At 36.7% G+C, this 25225-nt stretch overlaps 1 protein-coding gene across 1 annotated transcript in view; it reads right to left on the reverse strand.

Annotated features, from left to right (window-relative positions):
* CDKL5 (cyclin dependent kinase like 5) overlaps positions 1 to 24805 on the reverse strand; it is a 124579-nt gene extending 99774 nt beyond the window's left edge. The window contains exons 1-2 of the mRNA XM_021683847.2: positions 24628 to 24805; positions 21112 to 21146 (exon numbers count right to left, since the gene is read on the reverse strand). Coding sequence (XP_021539522.2) covers positions 21112 to 21146; positions 24628 to 24691 — 99 coding nt within the window. The 5' untranslated portion in view covers positions 24692 to 24805. The remainder of the gene's footprint in view (positions 1 to 21111; positions 21147 to 24627) is intronic.
* Between the last annotated feature and the right edge of the window lie 420 nt (positions 24806 to 25225).

Genomic DNA, 25225 nt, shown 5'->3' on the forward strand with positions numbered 1-25225 from the left:
CCCTCTAGCCTTCTTGCTTCACCTAAAAAGAAGGGGAGAAAAAAGGCTAAAAAATACTTCTGAAGGTTGCAGGCCAGGACTCAGGCTACCAAAAGACTTAAGATTTGGTCCTAAGATTATAGAACACTTCCTCTTCCCCATACTCTACCACCAGGTCACAAGGTTCTGGTACAGTAACAGCGGATTTCAACAGAAAGAGTTGCAAGAAGCTATTTAAACTATTAACTACTTAAACTATTTAAAAAGGAGTTCTTAGGGAAACACAAAGACAATGGGGGAGAAAAATAAACAAAAAGACACTAGAGGAAACTGAAGCCTCTGGCACCTACGCGTACAACATTTAACAGCCCAGCCCCAAGCCAAATAACCTAAAACATTACACTAAATGCCTATTTACCTCAGTTCCTATTACCCGATATATCCTATCTGGGTTGTTTTTTTTTTTTTTAAGATTTTATTTATTTATTTGACAGAGAGAGCGAGCACAAGCAGGGGGAGCAGCAGAGGGAGAGGGAGAGAGGGAGAGGGAGAAGCAGAAAACGCTTAACCGACTGAACCACTCAGGCGCCCCCCTCTGGATTTTAAAAAACATTAAAAAGCGTGCTAAAAGGCAAGACAAAGGCAGTCTGAGCAGACAAAGCACACATCAGAACCAGACTCAGATATGGCACAGATCTGGGGATTATCAGGAATAATTTCAGATAGGGAATTTAAAATAACTATGAGTTCTCTGTTAAGAGCTCTAATGGAAAAAGTAGACAACATGCAAGTACAGACGGGTAATGTAAGCATACACAATTCTACGAAAAAATTAAAAGAAATACTACAAGTAAAAAAACACTACAACAAAATGAATGCTTTTAATGGACTTATCAATAGATTGGATATGGCCAAGGAAAGAATTAGTGAATTTAAAAATATTTCAATAGAAACTTCCCAAACTAAATGCAAAGAGAAAAAAGAAATATTATAAAGCAGAACACAGTATCTAAGAACTACAGAACAATTACAAAAGGTGTAACCGGATTACCAGAAGGAAAAGAAATATTTGAAGGAATAATGGCCAAAAATCTTCCAAAATTAATGACACCAAACCACACATCAAAAAAGCTCAGAGCAGACCAAGCAAGATAAATATAGAAAAAAAACTACACCTAAACGACATCATATTCAAACTACAGAAAAATCAAACATAAAATCATGAAATCAACCGGGGGAAAAGATATCTTACCTACAGAGAACAAGGACAGGCAATACATCCAATTTTTTTCAGAAGCCATGAAGTGAAATATGTAAAGTGTTGGGGGAAAAAACCACCAACCTACAAAGTATTCAGTGAAATTATCCTTCAAAAGTGAAGGAGAAATACTTTTTCAGATAAACAAACACTGAGGGAATTTTTTAACAGACCAGGCTAGTAAGAGCTGTTTTAAAAAGTTCTTTAGGGAAGGAAAATTATACAGGTCATAAAGTCAAATCTACACAAAATAAGAGCACTGGAGAAGGAATAAATGAAGGCAAAATAAAATCTGTTTTTCCTATTCTTAATTAATAGATAACCATTCAAAGTAACAAGAGTAACAATGTATTCACTGATTATAGCATATGGATAAGTAAAATGAATGACAGCAATGTTACAAGGAGGATGGGAAGGAGGAATTGGGAAAATTCTAGTTAAGGTACACGCAGTGCCTAAGAAGCAGAATACATTTATCTGATGGTGGACTTAGGTAAGTTGTAAATATATACAGTAAACTCTAGGGCAAGGACTAAAAATCTTTTTTTTTTTTTTTAAGATTTTATTTATTTGCGAGAGAGACAGAGAGCATGAGAGGGAGAAGGGTCAGAGGGAGAAGCAGACTCCCCGCTGAGCGGGGAGCCTGATGCGGGACTCGATCCCTGGACTCCAGGATCATGACCTGAGCCGAAGGCAGTCGCTTAACCAACTGAGCCACCCAGGCGCCCCCCCCCTTTTTTTTTAAAGATTTTTTATTTATTTATTTGAAAGAGAGAGAATGAGAGAGAGAGAAAGAGAGCACATGAGAGGAGGGAGGGTCAGAGGGAGAAGCAGACTCCCTGCTGAGCAGGGAGCCCCATGTGGGACTCGATCCCCAGACTCTAGGATCATGACCTGAGCCAAAGGCAGTCGCTTAACCAACTGAGTCACCCAGGTGCCCCCTAAAAATCTTTTGAAAAGAAGTATAATGGACATACTAAGACATGACAGAAAACAGAATCATTTAAAATGGTCAATTAAAATCAAAAGGAAGAAAAAGAGGGGAATATTTTTGTTTAAAGAAAAAAAAAAAAAAAGAAGGGAGGCCTGGCTGGCTTATGACCCCTTGATCTCAGGGAAATGAGTTGGAGCCCCACATTGGGTGCAGAGATTAGCCCTCCCCCCAAAAAAATGAAAAAAGAAAAAAAGGGGGGGCGCCAGAGCCCAGATCTTGATCTCAGGATCCTGGAATTGAGTCCCACATTGCATTGGGCTCCACCCTCTGCAGGGAGTCTGCTTGAGATTCTCTTTCTCCCTCTCCCTCTGCTCCTCCCTCCCCACGTGCTCTCTCTCAAATAAATAATCTTTTTAAAAAAGTGTAATGGGGCTCCTGGGAGGCTCAGTTGGTTAAGCATCTGCTTTAGCCTCAGGTCATGATCCCAGGGCCCTGGGATTGAGCCCCGCATCTGGCTCTCTGCTCAGTCCTCTCCCTCTGCCTGCCATTCCCCTTGCTTGTGCTCTCTCTCTCTCTCTCTGTCAAATGAATAAATAAGATCTTTTAAATAAATAAATAAATAAAAATAATTTTTAAAATGTAATTAGAAAAGTTACAAAAGTAAAAAAAAAAGGTTCATATTAGCTCAATTATATTAATAATCACATTAAAATCATTACAAATGCAAATGGCTTTAAAAAAAAGAGCATGCATGCATGCAAGCAGGGGGCAGAGAGGGGCAGAGGGTGAGGGAGAGAATCTTATGCAGGCTCCACACTCAACACTGAGCCCAATGCGGGGCTCAATCCCACAACCCCAAGATCATGACCTGAGCAGAAATCAAGTGTCAGCTGCTTAACTGACTGAGTAACCCAGACGCCCCTGTGAGAATGGATTTTTAAAACCACTTTAAATAAAAAGACACATAGCTTAAAAGCAAAGGGATGCAAAAAGGTATACACGTTAACACTAATCTAAAAAAAGCTGGAGTAGCTGTATCAATTTTAGACAAAGCAGATTTCAGAACCAAGACAATCATCAGGAATAAAGAGGGAGATTACAAAATGATACGTTCTTCAAGAAGACCTAACAATCCTTAATATGCAGGCACCAAACAAAAGAGCACCAAAATACATGAGGTAAATATAGATAGAACTGCAAGGAGAAATAGACAAATCCAACATTATAGTTGGAGACTTCAACACCCACCCCTTTCAGTTACTGACAAGGGAGGGAGGGAGGGAGGGAGGGAGGGAAGGAAGGAAGGAAGGAAGGAAGGAAGATTGATTAAGGATATAGGTGAACTGAACAGCACCATCAAGTAAGTAGATCTATTAGACATTTATGTAATACTTCTAAGAGAAGCACAATACATATTCTTCTCAAGCTTACATGGAGCATTCCTCAAGGTAGAACAAATTCTGTGCCATAAAACACAACACATTTTGAAGCATAAAAATCATACAAAGTATACTCTCACGGGGCACCCAGGTGGCTGAGTCAGTTAAGCATCCAACTCTTGATTTCAGCTCAGGTCACGATCTCAGGGTCATGGAGGCCTGCTTGGGATTCTTTCTCTCCCTCTCCCTTTGCCCCTACCCACCCCCTACCCCCCCGCTGCTCTAGTGCTCACTCGCTCTCAATAAACAAAGTATATGCTCACAACCAATGGAATTAAACTAGAAATCAAGAACATAAAGCTGGAAAATCTCAAAATATTTAGAGATTAACCAAGACACTTCTAAATAACACATGGATCAGGGGCACCTGGCTGGCTCAGTCAGTGAAGCATGCAACTCTTGATCTTGGGGTCATGAGTACAAGCCCCACCACACTGGGCATAAAGCCTAACTAAAAAAATAAAAATAAAAAAATAGCACACAGGTCAAAGAAGAAATCTTTAGAAATGTAAAAATATTTTGAACTAAATGAAAATGACAGTACAAAACAAAATTTGTGTGATGCAGCAAAAGCGATGTATAGGAAAAAAGTTTATAGCATGGAATGCATACATGAGAAAAGAAAACAGACCTAAAATCATTAACTAAAAAAATAAATTAAAATTTAAAAAAATACAATCAGTAATTAAGCTTCTATCTTAGGAAATAAGACAGAGGGATAACTTAAGCCTAAAACAAGAAGAAAATAATAATAAAGTTTACAGAAGTAATCAATGAAATTGAATACAGGAACTCACCAGTGGAAAATCAATGAAAACAAAAGCTGGCTCTTTTAAAATACATCAGTAAAATTGATAAACCTCTAGTCAGGCTAACCAAGAAAAAGAAAAAACACAAATTATTATTTTTAAATTTTATTTTATTATGTTATGTTAGTCACTATACATTACATCATTAGTTTTTGATGTAGTGTTCCATGATTCATTGTTTCCATATAACACCCAGTGCTCCATGCAATACATGCCCTCCTTAATACCCATCACCGGGCTAACCCATCCCCCCAACCCCCTCCCCTCTAAAACCCTCAGTTTGTTTCTTGGAGCCCATAGTCTCTCATGGTTCGTCTCCCCCTCCAATTCCCCCCCCTTCATTTTTCCCTTCCTACTATCCTCTTTTTTTTTTTTTTTAAAGATTTTATTTGTTTATTTGACAGAGAGACAGTGAGAGAGGGAACACAAGCAGGGGGAGTGGGAGAGGGAAAAGCAGGCCTCCTGTGGAGCAGGGAGCCCGATGCGGGGCTTGATCCCAGGACCCTGGGATCATGACCTGAGCTGAAGGCAGACGCTTAACAACTGAGCCACCCAGGCGCCGCTTCTTCTTTTTTTTTTTTTTTAACATATAATGTATTGTTTGTTTCAGAGGTACAGGTCTGTGATTCATCAGTCTTACATAATTCACAGCACTCACCATAGCACATACCCTCCCCAATGTCCATCACCCACTCACTCCGTCCCTCCCACCCCCCTCCACTCCAGCAACCCTCAGTTTGTTTCCTGAGATTAAGAGTCTCTTATGGTTTGTCTCTCTCTCTGGTTTCGTCTTGTTTCATTTTTCCCTCCCTTCCCCTGTGATCCTCTGCCTTGTTTCTCAAATTCCTCATATCAGTGAGATATGATACTTGAGAAAAGACACAAATTATTAATATCAGAAATGAAAGAAGAGTCACCACTACCCATCACATGGACATTAAAAGGATTATAAAAGAATATTATGAACAAATCTATGCCTATCAATTTGGTAACTTAGGTAAATGGACCAATTCCTTGAAAGATACAAACTATCAAAATGTACATAAGGAATAAAAGATCATCTGAATACGCCTAAATGTGTGGAAGAAAATCAATAACAAAAAGTCCCATACCCAGATTGTTTCATTGGTGACTTCTAAAGATTTAAGGAGAGATTATACCAATTCTCTACAATCTCTTCCAGAAAAATCTCTTCCTTCCAGAAGTGGAGGAACAATTCTTAACTCACTCTATGAAGCCACTATTACCTTAATACCAAAACCAGATAAAATCATTAAAAGAAAGGTAAACTACAAATATCTCTCATGAACAAAGATGTAGAAATCTTCAGCAAATATTAGCAAAGTAAATACAGCAATGTATAAAAAGAATGACACACCATGACCATATGGGATTTGTCCCAGGTGTGCAAGCCTGGTTCAACATTCTAAAATCAATTCATGTAATCTACCATCATCAGTGAGCTAAAATAGAAACATCGTATCATCACAACAATTGATGTAGAAAAGCACTGACAAAACCCAACACCCACTCGTGATAAAAGCTCTTAGTAATCTAGGAATAGAGAGAACGTCATCAATTTAATAAAGAACATCTACAAAAAACCTACAGTTAACATCATTCTTAATGGTAAGAAACTGCTGCCTTCCTACTAAGCTCAGGAACAAGATAAGAATGACCCCTCTCACCACTTTTATTCAACATTTTACTGGAAGTCATAACTAAGACAAGAAAAGGAAATAAAAGGGATATAGATTAGGAAAGAAAAAATAAACTGTTTTGTTCACAGATGACAGGACTGTCCATGAAGAAAATCTCAAAAAACCTACAGTGAAAAACTCCTGGAACTAATAATTCTATCTAGGTCACAACTTACAAGGGTAATATACAAAAGTCAACTGCTTTCCCATATACCAGCAATGAATAATAATTGGAAATAAAAATTTAAAACAATACCACTTACATTATCACACACACAAAAAAAGTACTAAGTATAAATCTAACACAATTTTCCCAAGATCTGCATGCAAAAATCTACATAGCTATGTTGAAAGAAATCAAAGATTTAAATAAATGGAGAAATACTCTGCATTCGTGGATTAGAAAACTCAGTATTAAGATGTCAATTCTTCTCAACTTGATTTATAGATTCAATGCGATCCCAATCCTAGTAAGCTATTTTGTGAAACAGAAAAGAGCCCCAAAATAGACTCAACACAAACACAGCTGATCTTTGACAAAGAAGCAGAGGCAATCCAATGGGAAAAACGGTCTTTTCAACAAATGGTACTAGACATCCATATGCAAAATAAAGAATCTAGATACAAACCTTTTAAGTTTAACAAAAACTAACTCAAAGTGGATCATAGACCTAGATACAAAATTACAAAACTTCTAAAAAATAACCTAGAAAATCTAGGTGACTCGACTTTGGTGATGAGTTTTTAGATACAACACCAAAAGGACAATTCACAAAAAAAACCCTGGTACATTGGGTGTCATTAAAATTAAAAAATTTTTCTGCTCTGCTAAAGTCACTGTTAACAGAACAAAAAATATGCCACAAACTGGGAGAAATATGTGCAAAACACATATCTGCAGAGTGATGTCACTGAAGATGGCAAAATAGGAAAATCTAGGACTCCATCCTTCCACAGAAACAAATAATGAGCTGGCAAAAAGTGTTAGAATCAACTTTTCTATACCTCTGCAACTAGTCAAAAACTTAAAACAACCAGGGAAAGACTTGATAAAGGAAGTAGCTACTTTGTGATATGAGTGTAATATGCATTTTAAATTGCCCACCTCACACACCATAACCATGAAGGACAAACAGACGACAAATAGAAGGCAATTTCCTCAACCTGATAAAGGACATTTATGAAAAATCCATAGCTAACATCATGCATACTCAATGGTAAAAGACTGAAAGGCTTCTCCCCAAGATCAGGAACAAGACAAAGATGCCCACTTTTGCCACTTGATAACATTATACTGGAAATTCTAGCTAGAACAACTGGGCAAGACAAAGAAATAAAAGGTGTCCAAATTAAAAAGGAAGGAATAAAACTAGTCTCATCCACAGATGATATAATTATACACACAGAAAATCCTAAAGAATCCATACATTAGAGCTAACAAACAAATTCACCGAAGTTGCAGGATAAAAAAATCAAAATACAATAGCCAGTAGTCCACAAAATGTTACCATATGACCCAGCAATTCTACTCCTAGGTATATATACAAAGGAATTAAAAGCAAGGACTCAAGATACTTGTCTGTGAATATTCATAGTAACATTATTCACATTAGCCAAAAGTGGAAACAATTCAACTGTCCATCAACAAATGAACGGATAAACAAAATGTGGTATATACATACAATGGAATATTATTCAGCTATAAAAAGGAATGAAGTTCTGATACACAGAATATGAATGAACCTTAAAAACATTATGCTAAGTAATGGAAACCAGACACAAAAAGACAAATATTGTATTATTCCACTTAAATGAAATATCTAAAATAGGAAAAACTGTAGAGACAAAGTAGATCAGAATTTACCAGGGGTCGGGGGTAAGAGGGAATGGGGGAGTTATTGCTTAACTGCTACAGTTTCTTTTGGGGGTGATAAGGAAAATTGGAAATATATAGGTGATGGTTACACAAATATTGTGAATACAGTTGATGACACTGAACTGTACACTTAGAAATGCTTAAAATGGTAAATTGTTATACATATTTTACAATAAAAAAAATCAGTAGTATTTGTATACACTAGCAACTGATGACCCAAAATGGAAATTAAGAAAGCAATTCCATTTATAATAGCATCCAAATGAATAAATACCTAGGAATAAATCTAACCAAGCAGGTAAAAGACTAACACATTGAAAACTACAAAGTATTGATGAAAGAAGTTAAAGAAGACTTAAGTAAATGGCAAGTCCTACGTTCATGGATTAGAAAACTTTATACTGTTAAGGCAACAATACTATGCAAAGTAATCCACAGATTCAGTGACATCCCTACCAAATTTCCAATGGCCTTTTTTTCAGAAATGGAAAAGGTAATCCTCAAATTCATATGGAATTACAAGGAGCCCTCAATAACTAAAACAGTTTTGGGGGAGAAAAAAAGGAACAAAGTTGGTAGATTCATACTTACTGATTTCAAAACTTAATACAAATCCACAGTAATTAGAACAGTGTGGCCCTAGCATAAGGATAGATACATAGACCACAGGTATAAAATTGAGAGTCTGGAAATAAACCCATACAGTGATGGTCAATTTATTTTCAACAAGGTGACAAAACCAATAAATAGGGAAAAAACTCTCTTCAAAAAATGGTATTGGAACAATTGCATATCCACATCCAAAAGAATGAAGGTGGACCCCTATCTCATATCACAAATAAAAATTAACTCAAAATGGATTAACCACTTAAATCTAAGAGCTAAAATTATATTATTAATTTTTAAAAGGCATAAGCCATCATGACCTTGGATTTGGACCTTCTGTACTTAGAAGTCACCAATGAAACAATCTGGGTATGGGACTTTTTGTTATTGATTTTCTTCCACACATTTAGGCGTATTCAGATTATCTTTTATTCCATCTGCCGGCACCATAAAGTAATTTGGCAGCAGAGCACAAAATCGAACTTTTAGAAGTCTACTCCAGTGAGGAATGTCCCTGCCTGAAAGATGCTCATGTGGTGAAGCGGGGCAGAATCCTAGGTGGGACGGTGTGGTCTCAGGATCCTCGGGGTCACAGGAAGACCAGGGGTGCCTGAGTGTGGCAGAGCTCCCAGGCATCGGAATGGGGAAGACAGCTGCAATCAGCGAGCCCAGAAGTGGGCTCTCAGCTAGGGGTTACCATATACCTCCAACCGCGGCACAGTCGGGCAACTGCTCTCTGAGCAGGGGCCCAGCGAGCAGCAGAACTGCCACGAAACCCTCTCCTCCCTTCCCCCGAGGAGCGGCATGGGTGTGAGCTGCAGGAGTCTGCAGGGTTTAGAGACTCGAAATAGGGTCACGTGGCTGAGAGAGACATGCTCAGTCAGCGGCTGGGTGAGCATGTAATGCAGATGGAGACCAGGGAGACAGGAGTGATTGACTGCTTTTCCCTCAGGGTGCACTGAGGAGTGGGGAGCCGAGCTCTTTTGGCTCTGGGGCTGGAGATTGGGAGGCCACCATTTTCACTCTCATCCTCTTAAGTGGCGCAGAAAGCCTTCAGGGAACAAAAGCCACAAAGAACAATACTGAGCAGATTACTTAATTTGGCCCCCTGGCAAGGACGTGCAATTCCACCCCGGGCAAAGACACTTGAAAATCAATGCAACAGGCCCCTCCCCCAGAAGATCAGCAAGAACATACCTCTAAGACCAAATTTACCAGTCACAGAGAACTGCAAAACTCCAGCGTTAGGGGAAAATAGTATACAGAATTCATGGGGTTTTTTTGCCCCCCACGATTCTTTAGTCTTTCAATTTGGTTTTTTTCTCTTTCATTTTCAAACAATTTCTTATTTTGTCAACTCTTTTTTAAAAATTTTTTTTAAATTTTCATCATTACAGTTATATTCTATCCTTTCAATGTATTTAATTTTATTTTTGTGTATTTATGTATGTTTTCTTTCTCTACAATTTTCAGATGCAGTTTCTTCTAACAAACCAAAATACACTCAGGACATAGTGTATTGCTCTGTTCACCTGTCTGTTTATATTCTTTTTTTTTCCCTCTTTCTCTCTTAATTTTCATTTTTACAGTTACATTCTATCCTTTCATTGTAATTAATTTTATTTTCATACATATATAAGTTTTTCTTTCTTTACAATTTTGGGGATTTAGTTTCCTAACAAACTGACCAAATACACACAGGATCCAGTGCATTCCTATATTCACCTGTCTGATTATATTATCTTTCTTTTTTTTTTTTAATTTCTTTTTTTCTGGGTTTGGGTCTCTACTAATTTGTTTAGTGTATATTTCTCTGGGGTCACTGTTGCCATTTCAGTATTTCATTCTCTCGTTCATCTATTCTTCTCTGGACAGAATAACAAGATGGAAAAACTCACTTCAAAAAAGAGAAGAGGAGGCAGTACTGACTGCCAGGGACCTAATCAGTATAGATATAAATAAAATGTTGGAACTATAGTTCAGAATAACGATTATAAAGATATTAGCTGGGCTTGAAAAAAGCTTAGAAGACACTAGAGAATCTCTGGAGAAATAAAAGAACTAAAGTAGATATCAAAAGGATATCATAAAGGATATTAATGAGATGTAATCAAAAAAACGGAGGCTCTAACTGATAGGATAAATGAAGAAGAGAGAATTAGTGATATAAAAGACAAAATGATGGAGAATAAAGAAGCTGAGACAAAGAGAGATAAACAACTACTGGATCACGAGGGGAGAATTCAAGAGATAAGTGATATAATAAAGTGAAACAATATTAAAACAATTGGGATCCCAGGAGAAGAGGAGAGAAAGAGGGGGGCAGAAGGTATATTGGAGCAAATTATAGCAGAGAACTTCCCTAATCTGGGGAAGGATACAGACATCAAAGTCCAGGAGGCACAGAGAACCCCCCTCAAAATCAATAAAAATAGGTCAACACCCTGACATATAATAGTGAAACTTGCAAATCTCAGAGACAAAAAGAAAATCCTGAAAGCAGCTTAGGACAAGAGGTCTGTAACCTGTAAGGGTAGAAACATTAGATTGGTAGCAGAGCTATCCACAGAGACGTGGCAGGCCAGAAAGGACTGGCATGATATACTCAGGGTGCTAAATGAGAAAAATATGCAGCCAGGAATACTTTACCCAGCTAGGATATCATTCAAAATAGGAGTGATAAAAAAGCTTCCAGGACAAACAGACACTAAAAGAATTCGTGATCACCAAACTAGCCCTACAAGAAATATTAAAAGGGATCCTCTAAGCAAAGATAGAGCCCAAAAGTAACATAGACCAGAAAGGAACAGAGACAATATACAGACACAGTCACTTCACAGGTAATACAATGGCACTAAATTCATATCTTTCCATAGTAATTCTGAATGTAAATGGGCTTAATGCCCCAATCAAAAGACACAGGATATCAGATTGGATAAAAAAGCAAGACCCATCGATATGCTATCTGCAAGAGACACATTTTAGACCCAAAGACACCTCCATATTTAAAGTGAGGGGATGGAAAACCATTTATCATGCTAATGGACATCAAAAGAAAGCTGGGGTGGCAATCCCTACATCATACAAATTAGATTTTATTTATTTTTTTTTTAAAGATTTTACTTATTTATGTGTCAGATAGAGAGAGCACAGGCAGGGGAAGAGGCAGGCAGAGGGAGAAGCAGGCTCCCCGCTGAGCAAGGAGCCCGATGCAGGACTCAATCCCAGGACCCTGGGATCATGACCTGAGCCAAAGGCAGGTGCTTAACTGACTGAGACACCCAGGCGTCCCGACAAACCAGATTTTAAACCAAAGACTGTATTGAGAGATGAGGAAGGACACTATATCATACTTAAAGGGTCTATCCAACAAGATCTAACAATTGTAAATATTTATGCCCCTAACATGGGAGCAGCCAATTATATAAGCCAATTAATAATAAAATTTAAAAAAACACATCAATAATAATACAATAAGAGTAGGGGACTTCAACACCCCCCTCACTGCAATAGACAGATCATCTAAGCAGAAGACCAACAAGGAAATAAGGGCTTTGAATGACACACTGGACCAGATGGACTTCACAGATATATTTAGAACATTCCATCTTAAAGCAACAGAACACACATTCTTCTCGAGTGCACATGGAACATTCTCCAAAGTAGATCACCTCCTGGGTCATAAATCAGGTCTCAACCAGTACCAAAAGACTGAGATCATTTCCTGCATATTCTCGGACCACAATGCTTTGAACCTGGAACTCAATCACAAGAGGAAATTTGGAAAGAACTCAAATACATGGAGGCTAAAGAGCATCCTACTAAAGAATGAATCGGTCAACCAGGAAATTAAAGAAGAATTTAAAAAATTCATGGAAACAAATGAAAATGAAAACACAACTGTTCAAAATCTTTGAGAGGGAAGTATATAGCAATACAAGTCTTTCTCAAGAAACAAGAAAGGTCTCAAATACACAACCTAAACTTACACCTAAAGGAGCTGGAGAAAGAACAGCAAATAAAGCCTAAACCCAGCAGAAGAGAAATAATAAGGATTAGAGCAGAAATCAATAAAATAGAAACCAAAAGAATAGTAGAACAGATCAACGAAACAAGAAGCTGGATCTTTGAAAGAATAAGACTGATAAACCCCCGGCCAGATTTATCAAGAAGAAAAGAGAAAGGACCCAAATTAATAAAACCAGCAATGAAAAAGGAGAGATCAGAACCAACACCAAAGAAAAACAAACAATTATTGAGAACATATCATGAGCAACATATGCCAACAACTTAGGCAATCTAGAAGAAATGGATGCATTCCTAGCGACATATAAACTAACAAACTGAAACAGGAAGAAACAGAAAACCGAACGGACCCATAACCACCAAGGAAATTGAAGCAGTAATCAAAAATCTCCCAACAAACAAGAGCCCAGGGCCAAATGGCTTCCCAGGAGAATTCTACCAAACATTTAAAGAAGAATTAACACCTATTCTTCTGAAGCTGTTTCAAAATATAGAAATGGAAGGAAAACTTCCAAACTCATTCTATGAGGCCAGCATTACCTTGATCCCAAAACCAAGGACCCCACCAAAAAGGAGAATTACACACCAATATCCCCGATAAACATGGATGCAAAAATTCTCACCAAGATACTACCCAATAGGATCTAAGAGTACATTAAAAAGATGATTCACCACAACTAAGTGCGATTTATTCCTGAGCTGCATGGGTGGTTCAACATCCACAAATTAATCAATGTGATACACTACATAAATAAAACAAAGGACTGGGGCACCTGGGTGGCTCAGTCGTTAAGCATCTGCCTTCGGCTCAGGTCATGATCCCAGGGTCCTGAGATCGAGCCCCGCATCGGGCTCCCCGCTCTGCGGGAAGCCTGCTTCTCCCTCTACCACTCCCCTGCTTGAGTTCCCTCTCTCGCTGTGTCTCTCTCTGTCAAATAAATAAATAAAATCTTAAAAAAAATAAAACAAAGGACAAGAATCATATGATCATCTCAATAGATGCAGAAAAACCATCTGAGAAAGTACAGCATCCTTTCTTGATTAAAACTGAATTCACAGTGTAGGGATAGAGGGAACACACCTCAATATCATAAAAGCCATCTACAAAAAGCCCACAGTGAATATCATTCTCAATGGGAAACACTGAGAGCTTTTCTCCTAAGGTCAGGAACACGGCAGGGATGTCCACTATCACCACTGCTATTCAACATAGTACTAGAAGTCCTAGCCTCAGCAAACAGACAACAAAAAGAAATAAAATGCATCCAAATCAGCAAAGAAGTCAAACTCTCACTCCCCACAGATGACATGATACTTTATGTAGAAAACCCAAAGACTTCACCCCAAAATTGCTAGAACTCACAGGATTAAGCAATGTGGCAGGATATAAAATCAATGCACAGAAATCAGTCGCATTTCTATACACTAACAATGAGACAGAAGAAAGAGAAATTAAGGAGTCGATCCCATTTACAATTGCACCCAAAACCATAAGATACCTAGGAATAAACCTAACCAAAGAGGCAAAAGATCAGTACTCAGAAAACTATAGAACACCCATGAAAGAAATTGAGGAAGACACAAAGAAATGGGAAAACGTCCCATTTTCATGGATTGGAAGAACAAATACTGTTAAATGTCTATGCTACCTAGAGCAATCTATACATTCAATGCAATCCCTATCAAAACACCATCAACTTTTTTCACAGAGCCGGAACAAATAATCCTAAAATTTGTATGGAACCAGAAAAGACCCTGAATACCCAAGGGAATGTGGAAAAAGAAAACCAAAGCTGGTGGCATCACAATTCTGGACTTTATTATAAAGCTATAATCATCAAGACAGTATGGTACTGGCACAAAAACAGACATAAAGATCAATGGAACAGAATAGAGAACCCAGAAATGGACCCTCAACTCTATGGTCAACTAATCTTGGACAAAGCAGGAAAGAATATCCAATGGAAAAAAGACAGTCTCTTCAACAAATGGTGTTGAGAAAATTGGACAGCCACATGCAGAAGAATGAAACAGGACCATTTCCTTACACCATTCACAAAAATAGACTCAAAATGGATGAAAAACCTAAATGTGAGACAGGAATCCATCAAAATCCTAGAGAAGAACAGAGGCACCAACCTCTGTGACCACGGCCGCAGTAACTTCTTGCTAGACACGTCTCCAAAAACAAGGGAAACAAAGGTAAAAATGAACTATTGGGACTTCATCAAGACAAAAGGCTTTTGCACAGCAAAGGAAACAGTCAACAAAACCAAAAGAAAACTGACAGAATGGGAGAAGATATTTGCAATGACATATCAGATAAAGGGCTAGTACCCAAAATCTATAAAGAATTTATCAAACTCAACACCCAAAGAACAAAGACATGAACAGACATTTCTCCAAAGAAGACACACAAATGGCCACCAGACACATGAAAAAATGCTCAACATCACTCGGCATCAGGGCAATACAAATCAACACCACAATGAGACACCACCTCACAACAGTCAGAATGGCTAAAATTACCCACTCAGGAACTGACAGATGTTGGCAAGGATGTGGAAAAAGGGGAACCCTCCTACACTGTTGGTGGGAATGCAAGCTGGTGCAACCACTCTAGAAAACCATATGGAGGTTCCTCAAAAAGTTGAAACTAGAGCTATCCCATGACCCTGCAATTGCACTACTGGGTATTTACCCCAAAGATACAAATGTAGTGATCCGAAGGGGCACCTGCAACCTAGTGTTTATATCAGGAATGTCCACAATAGCCAAACTATGGAAAGAGCCCAAATGTCCATTCACTAATGAATGAATAAAGATGTAGCGTGTGTGTGTGTGTGCGTGTATACACACACACACACACACACACACAATGGAATACTACTCAGCCATCAAAAAAATGAAATCTTGCCATTTGCAATGATGTGGATAGAATTAGAGGGTATTGTGCTAAGCGAAATAAGTTAATCAGAGAAAGACAATTATATAATCTCACTCATATGTGGAATTTAAGAAACAAAACAGAGGATCATAGGGGAAGAGAGGAAAAAATAAAACAAGACGAAATCAGAGAGGGAGACAAACCATAAGAAACTCTTATTCATAGGAAACAAACTGAGCGTTGCTGGAGGGGAGAGGAGTGGGGGGATCGGGTAACTGGGTGATGGACATTAAGGAGGGCATGTGATGTAATGAGCACTGGGTATTATATAAGACTGATGAATCACTGACCTCTACCTCTGAAACTAATAATACATTATATGTTAATTAATTAAATTTAAATTTAGCAGAATCTGAAATACAGAGTATTATAATACAAAGAAGTATGATTTTGATAAGACTTTCGTAGTGTTCCAGAAACTGTTCTACAATTAATTGGATCAGCAAGAAAAGCTAGGTCAAGAGAGGAACCCACACAGAAGTAATGGTTTATGAGTGCCCCTTTAAGAGTAGACAGAAGATATCCTCGCCCACTAATTCCTATAATCTTTGTTCCTGACCCAATGTCCAGTTGAACAGTGGCATCTCATTAATCTCCATAACCTGCAGTAAATTAAAGTCATTTAGAAAAGTGTGATTACTTAAAAAAATGATTATGGTGAAATAATACTGAAATATCTCCAGCTACTTACAATCTTTATTAAAAACCCAAGCCTCTATAATTTTCTTCAAATGGTAGAAATTTTGTACACAAGAAGCAGGAATCCACATCCTACTTATATTTAAATAAGGAGGAAAGTAATGACAAAGAAAATAATATAATTAATCCCATATATTCAGTTTGCCATTGTTGATTCATCTCTTTTAAGCTGTGTTTTAAAAGCTCAATTCACTTGTAAAACTTAAATCTAAAAAAAATTTTTAAGGCTTCTTTCATATAATGTGGAAAAAAGCTGAAACAACGTTTATTTTTAGTAGAAAATAACTATGATTTTAGATGGCACACTATAAATAATCTGTTAAACTGGTGATGGTTCATTGACTTTTCCCTCAAGTATCTGCTTAAAATAGTTGTTTTTTATTTTTAAAAATGACCGAATCACCATTCAGCTTTTTTGTAGAAAACAAAATTAATCTGAAAAAGAAAAACAGGAATCAGTAATTCAAAATATATAATGCATGCTAAAAATGAACGCTTATAGCAAAAGACAAATTGTGCATAATAAGTGATTAATAACCCAAGAATGCCTTTTAGTGGGGCAAAATATGGGTATTCCTGACTAGTGAATATTTAATCACATCTATTCCTCCTACTACTCTCAATCTCAATTTCTCAACTCTCAAAAGAGAAAAATGGCACAATCTGGATTTTCTCAACCTGCTCTCTCCTTAACCTCCTGCAATTTGGCATTCAATGTACCATTTCACTTAAAGGGGTCATCAATAAATGACAATATTAAATGAAATGGGTTTTCTCATCCCTCAATCCTTATCATCATGGATCTTTTTATGGATTTTTACACTGTTGGTGAGTACCATTTTTAAAAATCTTTCTTCCTTGCTTTCTAGATGTCTGCCTCCCACTCCTTTCAGTACGACTATTTAAGGCATGCCCTTAACTCTGCTCTGCACCCCCCCTTGGAAGGTCCATAACATTTCACAGTTATGCTCAAGTTAGTGATTTCTGGCATCAGACGAAGCCTGGTTCCACCACTTCTTAGCTGCATAATCTTGGCCCTAACACAGAACCTCTCTAATGACTCCACTTTCTTATCTGTAAAACGGTGTAAGAGTAGGGCTGTTGTGAGTAGTAAATGGACAACATCTAGCAGAGTTAACTGGCATACGTTAGATGCTCAATATGTGGTATTTATTATCAGGTTTGGTATTCTGCTGCCATTTCATTCTTTTTTATGAAAGCCAAACTCATTATTTCTCCCCCAAAACTTACATACCCTTTATAAGTTTGTAAGTCATATAAATAATAGCAGTGATTTTTCAGTTTAGCACAAACCCCTGGGATCATCTCTAATACTTCCACAGGGACCTGGTACTCTACAATAGCTCTCTACAGTGGCGTTCATTTTTGGTTCTATAATTTAAGTCAACTTTATTATGTATTAAATACTTCTACGTTCTACCCCAATGCTGGATTCTTCATGCCTTTGTGTAACTAGCTATATGTCACCTACCACTTCAAAACAAACAAAAATTTCTCATATGTCAACCTCAGCCACAGGAAAGGAAATACATGAATCACCACTTCCTTGTCCTAGGATCAATTAGCATTGCCCCCCAACCTCTCTCAATCAGGCTGCACAAAGCCTTGTCTCCAGTTCTAATCACATCTCCCTATGTCACTACATTCCATTTGCCCTACTTTGTTGTAAGGATGACCTCTCTGAGTTTCTGCAAAGAAAAGTATGCTGTAAAATAAGCATAAGCACTTCAAAGCAGACATGCAAATAAAAAGAGAACCAGCAATGCATATCTGGAGAGTAAAGGTCCAAATGAGAACTTCTTCCAAATGTGAGTAGTCCTAAGGTGCCGTAAGTAGCTTAACACTTACTACTAAGAATTTTCATATATATGCCAATGTGCATATATACAATAAACAGAAGCTGTGAAAGAGTACAGTTACATATTTCTTTTTTAATTGTTCAGCATTTGTTTCAGAAAATTAATAAGTATGGTCTTTGGCCTAGAATAACCCAATACCACTTTGTGTTCACAATAGACAAGATACATTTGTTTATAAACATGACCTCTAAATTTCTTGCAACAGTATATGATTTAAAACAATAACTTTCTTTCATACTTGCTCAAATATATAATGCGCTAGGAATTATTTAATTATATATACACCCACAGCTAACCTTATCCAAAAGAGATCAAATTGATGCATAAGTGATCACACGTACCTACGCATACATAATCATACAGACCTGATTTAAACATTTTTATAAGCATTTCATTAAGTCTTTAAAAGCTATTCAAGGGGCGCCTGGGTGGCTCAGTCGTTAAGCGTCTGCCTTCGGCTCAAGTCATGATCCCAGGGTCCTGGGATCGAGCCCTACATCGGGCTCCCTGTTCTGTGGGAAGCTTGCTTCTCCCTCTCCCACTCCCCCTGCTTGTGTTCCTTCTCTCGCTGTGTCTCTCTCTGTCAAATAAATAAATAAAATCTTAAAAAATAATAATAAATAAAAGCTATTCAAAATATATAGGTATGATTATTTTACATATCATGGGTACAACAGGGAGGATTATATCCATTTTTAAATATAACATGAGATTTCATAGTAGTCCATTTGTTTGATCCCAAAGGGTAAATCTTAGAAGCATCAAATTCTCTCTTTTTGGATAATGCGGAAAAGACTGAAGCTCTGATTCTAGCTGAAAAGAGGATATATCTCTAACAAGTCTAATGACTAAACAGTTTCAGATTCTAAAAAGAGTTTTCTATTACTCTGAGGTAGGCACTAATTTAGCTTTACATTTTCCATCCAGCAATATGTTTTTAGATGCATGTAAAGGAAAAAGCAACAATACTTGGAGAGCTGGTCTGTGAGTCCCTTATTTAGTGAAGGGCAGTGAAAAGAGATATTTTTTAGATGCAATGTCATTTGCAGCAACCTCATGGGTTATTTTATCAAATATCTCTTCTACCTCTTCAGACCGTAAGCCAGACAAGAGCAAGAAAACTATGGTTTATTCGTCCTTTTAACTCAAACTGCCCTAGGAATCTGAGTTCATGTTTAGAGATGGTTTCCCAAGAGCAGAGATAACCTGTTCTCATCTACTTTCATTATGGGCCCATCTTGCTGGGATTAACAGTGTGCATTATGAGAACCAGGTACAGGTAACAAACATATCTTCATACACGAATAAACCAGACACAGGGAAAGATAAAAACAATATATTCAACTAGTAAAGTTTATTTTTACATAAAAGGCACAAAGAGAGCTTAGATAAGGTCAAAAAAAAAGTATAGGGGAAACAGTCATAGGAAGAAGTGGGACAAGACTGAGAGAAAACACTGTTAGAAGATTTGCATTATGTATCAGAAATCTTTCAATTTTAAAACCCAAAGATTAAGATTAAGAACTGAAGCGTCCATTTATTATGCTACATAAACAGAGCCATGGTATAAAAGGAAGTATTATGTTTATTTAAAGAGTCAAATTTACAACCTATTCCCCCTGAGTAGTATCCACCAAGGAATTTTATTTTTTTAAAGCTTCAGAAATGTATTATAACTCAAGGCAACTCATTAACAGTGTAGCAATTCATTAGAGAGCTTTTCATTTGTTTAATTTCCAACTGCAGTAATATTCCTTAATGAGGTATTCAAGGTGCTAAATTTATTTTGATTATGTTTAATTTATTATTTTAAATTCTTAATCATCCTAAATCAATAACCACAGTATTCAAACCATTTTTTGAAGATTTACTGGCAGAGATCTTCAGGTAACTATTACCAACATAGATACTTTGAACACCCAATTTTAAGAATAGAAAATTAATTGAAGAGATTTATGATCTAAAACCCAAAAATACATCAACTGTCATGAAGCCTTATATCCAAAACATACTATTTTGTACAACAGGAAAGAAAAAACATAAAAACGGTATCTTCTTTATTTATGCATATATACACATACATATGTTATGATAGATTTGAGAGTTTAAATTATGTCTTGAGCTAAATTTTTAAACTCATCTCAGATATAAATAATTCCATTAGAAAATATCACAAAAAACTTTAATCTTTGGTCTTAACAAAATTATACACAAAATAGCATGAGGCCAGATACTAATACTCAGACTAGGTATACCATAACATGAAAATATTTAACCTAACATTTAAAATTGTTACAGCTGCAACACTTGCCACCTTAGTCTCTGAGTAAAACATGCTTATCACTGAGCAACAGCTATGGGAATCCTGAAATAACTTCCCTGAATAATTGGTGATAACAGTCAAATAATCTGTACTATATAGTATAGTAAATAATCTATATAGTAAGATCCATTTCAAGGCTACTCAAGGGTGATCAACTACAACCAATAATGATAATCATACATAATTATCTGAAGCCCTATTTCATAACCAAACACCTATCTGCTACCTTTCGAAATCTGGATTCAGATCTACCAAGCACTGTAAGTTATTGGGTCTACGTGAAAAATAATGACTGAATGAAACGTCTTCTTGCTCATAAGTACTTGAACATAAATCTCTCACTACCTTGATTTCTTCTATATCACCTTTTCTCTCTTCCCATTAGGAAGCTTTTCACCTATACACTAGGGCAGTTGAGAAAAAACAGCATATGACTGCAAATAACTCATGACTACCTAATCATGATAAAGCTTGTCCAAAAGTAGTCTTTTTCTAGGTTCACATGTTCATTCTACTTCATTAAGCATCATTATCGTAGCCAGTTTTAATTATATGCCCACATGCACAGAACAATACATTAGTTTCTAAACAGTTAAACATACACATTATTTTCTTTTTAAAAACCATGTACTTGCCTTGTGTCTGCATTTAAGTACAACTCCATAGGCTCCTACAATAAAAAGAAATAAAAAATTAGGGGACATATACAAACCATAGCTCTTAGAGAAGTAAAAGTTCTATTACATTTATATTGGCTATCAGTATCTGATATAATAATGGTTCCTAAAATGACAATACCCTGCAGTGATAATGCAATGAGCCTCATACAAACAGAATGTGGATATTTAGTATATATATATTTTTTTATAAAACAAGAGTATAAGCAACTCATTTACCCAACAAGTATTTTTAAATGTTTCTCTTTTTAAAGAAAACTTCACTTGAAATGTTTTAAATTTAAGCTTAAAATTACTGGAGACAAGATATGGACATAAGAACTTTAAGAGTAAATGGAAAAAAAAAAAAAAACTCAAAAGACTGTAGAAAACGTAAAATTTAAAAGCTAATTGTTTCCCAATAGTAAGCTCAGGTACCAAGCCTACCAAATATGTTTTCAATCCTAGGAGACATTTAAGTACTCTTCCAGGATACTGGAATGTCTTTCCTGACTGGCAGAATAATACAGGCTTAAGCATTCCAATTAATAACTAGTAGGAATTGCTACATTTTTGCCATAAATAAAGACTCAGTGCAAAGGCACAGACCATAAGTAGTCCAAGGCTTTCTGGCCATTTATAGCCAAGCACTTCCACTTTCTTTGGTATACTTTGATGAGATTCATCACTATAGTTTGGGTTACTTATCCTCTTACCTAGCCGAAAAACTTCTTTAGAGGCAGAACAGAGTTGACAGCAAGGTACCCAGGAAACTGAGGTTAGAGTTAAAACTGTGACAACCTAATTAGCAGAATCAAAATGTAATGTACAGTAACTTGAGGTTTGTAGAAATGTCAAGAACATTGACAGACAAAGTCTGCATACATCTCTGACAAGGGAACTTCAGAGAGATGAAATTGGGAAATGTGTCTCAAACAGAATCTGGAGAACCGTAACAAGTCTCCCTCACTTTGGTGGAGATGGATGAATCTTATTATCATAGTCAGGACGGAATCAGCTACTACAACCATCCAACTTAATTCCACAATCACCAGGCAATCCTTCAATCCCATTTTAACTGCTCATGCCAGTTTTTCGATGGAATGAAAATACACGGCCCAGGCTACAGGAATGCAGAGTTTACTAGACAGTTTTTAGTTTCCATAATATATATGTATTTCTGAGGTAGTTTACAAAGAAAAAATATATAGCAATGATGGTTTTGACTATAACTAAAACTGAGATATTCTGAGCACTCTAGTAGTTTAGTTAATCTGAGCTAATTCCTAAGGAGATGATCACCTACAGGTATATTAAGAAAACCAAGGTTGTGATCCAGAAAAACTGGGGCCCAGAATTTGAAACATTCCAACCCTGCTACATCCTATGAGCTGACTGGCTCCAATCAGTAGCTTTACTGCATTAGTTTCTAATTATAACCCTTTGGAAAAAAACAAACAAAAAAAGGCAGCTATATAAAACAGTAGATAAGATATCAAGAATGAATTTTATTAGGGTGCCAGAATGGCTCAGTCGATTAAGTGTCTGCCTTCAGCTCAGGTCATGATCTCAGGGTCCTGGGATAGAGCCCCACATCGGACTCCCTGCTCAGTGGGGAGTCTGCTTCTCCCTGTCACTCTCCCTCTGTGCTCTCTCTCTCTCTCTCTCAAATAAATAAATAAAATCTTTTTAAAAAGAAATTACTAAAAAAAAGAAAAAGAATGAATTTTATTTACATAATTACTATCAATGAAGAAAAGGAAAAGGAGTTGACTGGTGAAGGGAGAAGGATCCATTCTTTTTATATGGTTTCAACTTCAGACCTTAGAGCAAGCACCCAATAATTAGACTGTATTTTTTTTTAAGATTTATTTATTTTAGAGAGAGAAAGAGAGAGACAGAGAGAGAACAAGAGCACAGGGGGAGGGGCAGAAGGAAAGGGAGAGAGAATCCCAAGCAGATTCCGTGCCCAGCACAGGGCACAATGTGGGACTTGATCTCACAGCCCTGAGATCACAACCTGAGCCGAAACCAAAATCAGGCACTTAACCGACTGCACCGCCCAGTCACCCAGACTGTATTTTAATTGTTTCTCTTTATTTGAAAAGGATTTAACTACTTAATATTAAAATCTAGAACAGCTTTGCTGTTCACAGGTAAATCTTCAAAACTTCTTTTAAAATTCACATTTGAAAATTCATAAAATAAAAATTTTTATAACATTTGCTTTAAAGATATAAATGCTAGGGGCACCTGGGTGGCTCAGTCAGTTAAGCCTCTGACTCTTGATTCAGCTCAAGTGGTCATAAGATCAAGCCCCACACTGGGCTCCAGGCTGGGCGTGAAGCCTGCTTAAGATTCTCTCTCTCTCCCTCTCACTCTGCCCCTCTTCCTCCTCCCTTCCCCCTCTAAACAAATAAATAAATGCTAAGAAACCATAATTATAATTACTCATACCCTGTTAACAGAATCATTTCTCAAAATCTCCATAAAGTTATCTTTAAGTCAAAAGCAAAAATTACTAAGAAGGAAAAATCAGGGAGGCACCTGGATGGCTCCGTGGGTTAAGTGTCTGCCCATGCTCAGGTCATGATCCCAAGGTCCTGTGATCGACCCCACACATGGGGCTCCCTGCTCAGTGGGGAGTTGGCTTCTCCCTCTCCCTCTGCCCCTCCCCGCCACTTGTGCTCTCTCCTGCTCTAATAAATAAAATCTTTTAAAAAAAAAAAAAAAAAAAAAAAAAAAGGAGGAAAATCAGGAAGACTTAAGAAAAATGAATTACCATATTTCATCAAATTAATGATGTCATTAATCATAAGCATTATTTTATGTACTACTAGGGGGGGAAAAGAACTGCCAATTAAACCATGACATGCTATGGATTATAACTCACATCCTGATTTCAGAAATGTTAAAATATAACCAAGTTGTGTGCCTCAGAATTTATAAAAATGTGGTTTGTCATTCTCAAAGACAAATAGAAGTTATTCACTTATTTACCATGTATTAAGCAAAATTTAACTTATACAAATAAATTTTAAGTTATCCAAAATAAACTTGATATAAAAATAAAATGTAACAAAAAATTATAGACTATGAAACCGTAATTCCTAATGAAAACAATGAAATGAGGCAGCCTTGGGAAACCTGGCTGGCTCAGTCAGAAGAGCATGCAACTCGACCTTGGGGTTGTGAGTTTGAGCCCCATCTTCAGTGTAGAGATTACTTAAAAAAAATAAAATCTTTAAAAGAAAAGAAAAAAGAAATGAAGGCAGCCTTAAGAAATATCTGATTTAGTAAATTTTAAACGGCTTTAAAATATTAACTTTCAATTGGAGAATAAAACCCAAATAGCACAATTTTATTTTTAATATTTCACTTAAGCACATATCTGAATTAATATAGGTAAAATTAACAGGATCTGAATTAGTAACCTTTTCAGTGGTAAGTATAACTACATACATTGCTCAGAAACTCAAGGAATGCTAAACTTACCTTCACCTACAACCCCAAGGATCTCAAATTTATTCATCACATTACCAATGTTAGGAATCTTCATGAAGACAAACTCCTCTTTTGATGCAAGCCACAGAACATGGCATCAAGAAAGAACTTCTAAGAAAGTTGTGAAGTAGAACCAAAATGTCGAAGGAAGAAATTCTCACAGGTTGGCAGGGACTTTCACATATTTGTTCTAATGTGAAGTATTCAATGATTCCCTGAAAGAGAAAAGAAAAAAGCCATTAAGTTTTATATTCAGCACTCTAATAATCTATCCTATTATTTTGTACAGTTTTTTTAAATGTTAATGTTTCATATACTTAAAAAAAAAAAAGAAAAAGAAAAAATAGCAAGAGAGAAGAACCCAAAATGGAACAAAAACAAATGTACCTAACTGTATTTGAAATGAATAACATAACCACATTGAAGCGGGGAGGGGGAGTCAGGGGGAAAAGAATTAACTCCAGGTAACTTTTGAAAACAATGTTTTAACTACACACTCTCCTCAAGCTAAAAACAAAAAAAATTATTTATAAACAAATACTATACTTATATACTTGCTTTTACACAGAGGTATGAAATTATGTGTGTT

This window comes from Neomonachus schauinslandi, chromosome X (assembly GCF_002201575.2).
Source record: "Neomonachus schauinslandi chromosome X, ASM220157v2, whole genome shotgun sequence".
Classification (NCBI taxonomy): domain Eukaryota; kingdom Metazoa; phylum Chordata; class Mammalia; order Carnivora; family Phocidae; genus Neomonachus; species Neomonachus schauinslandi.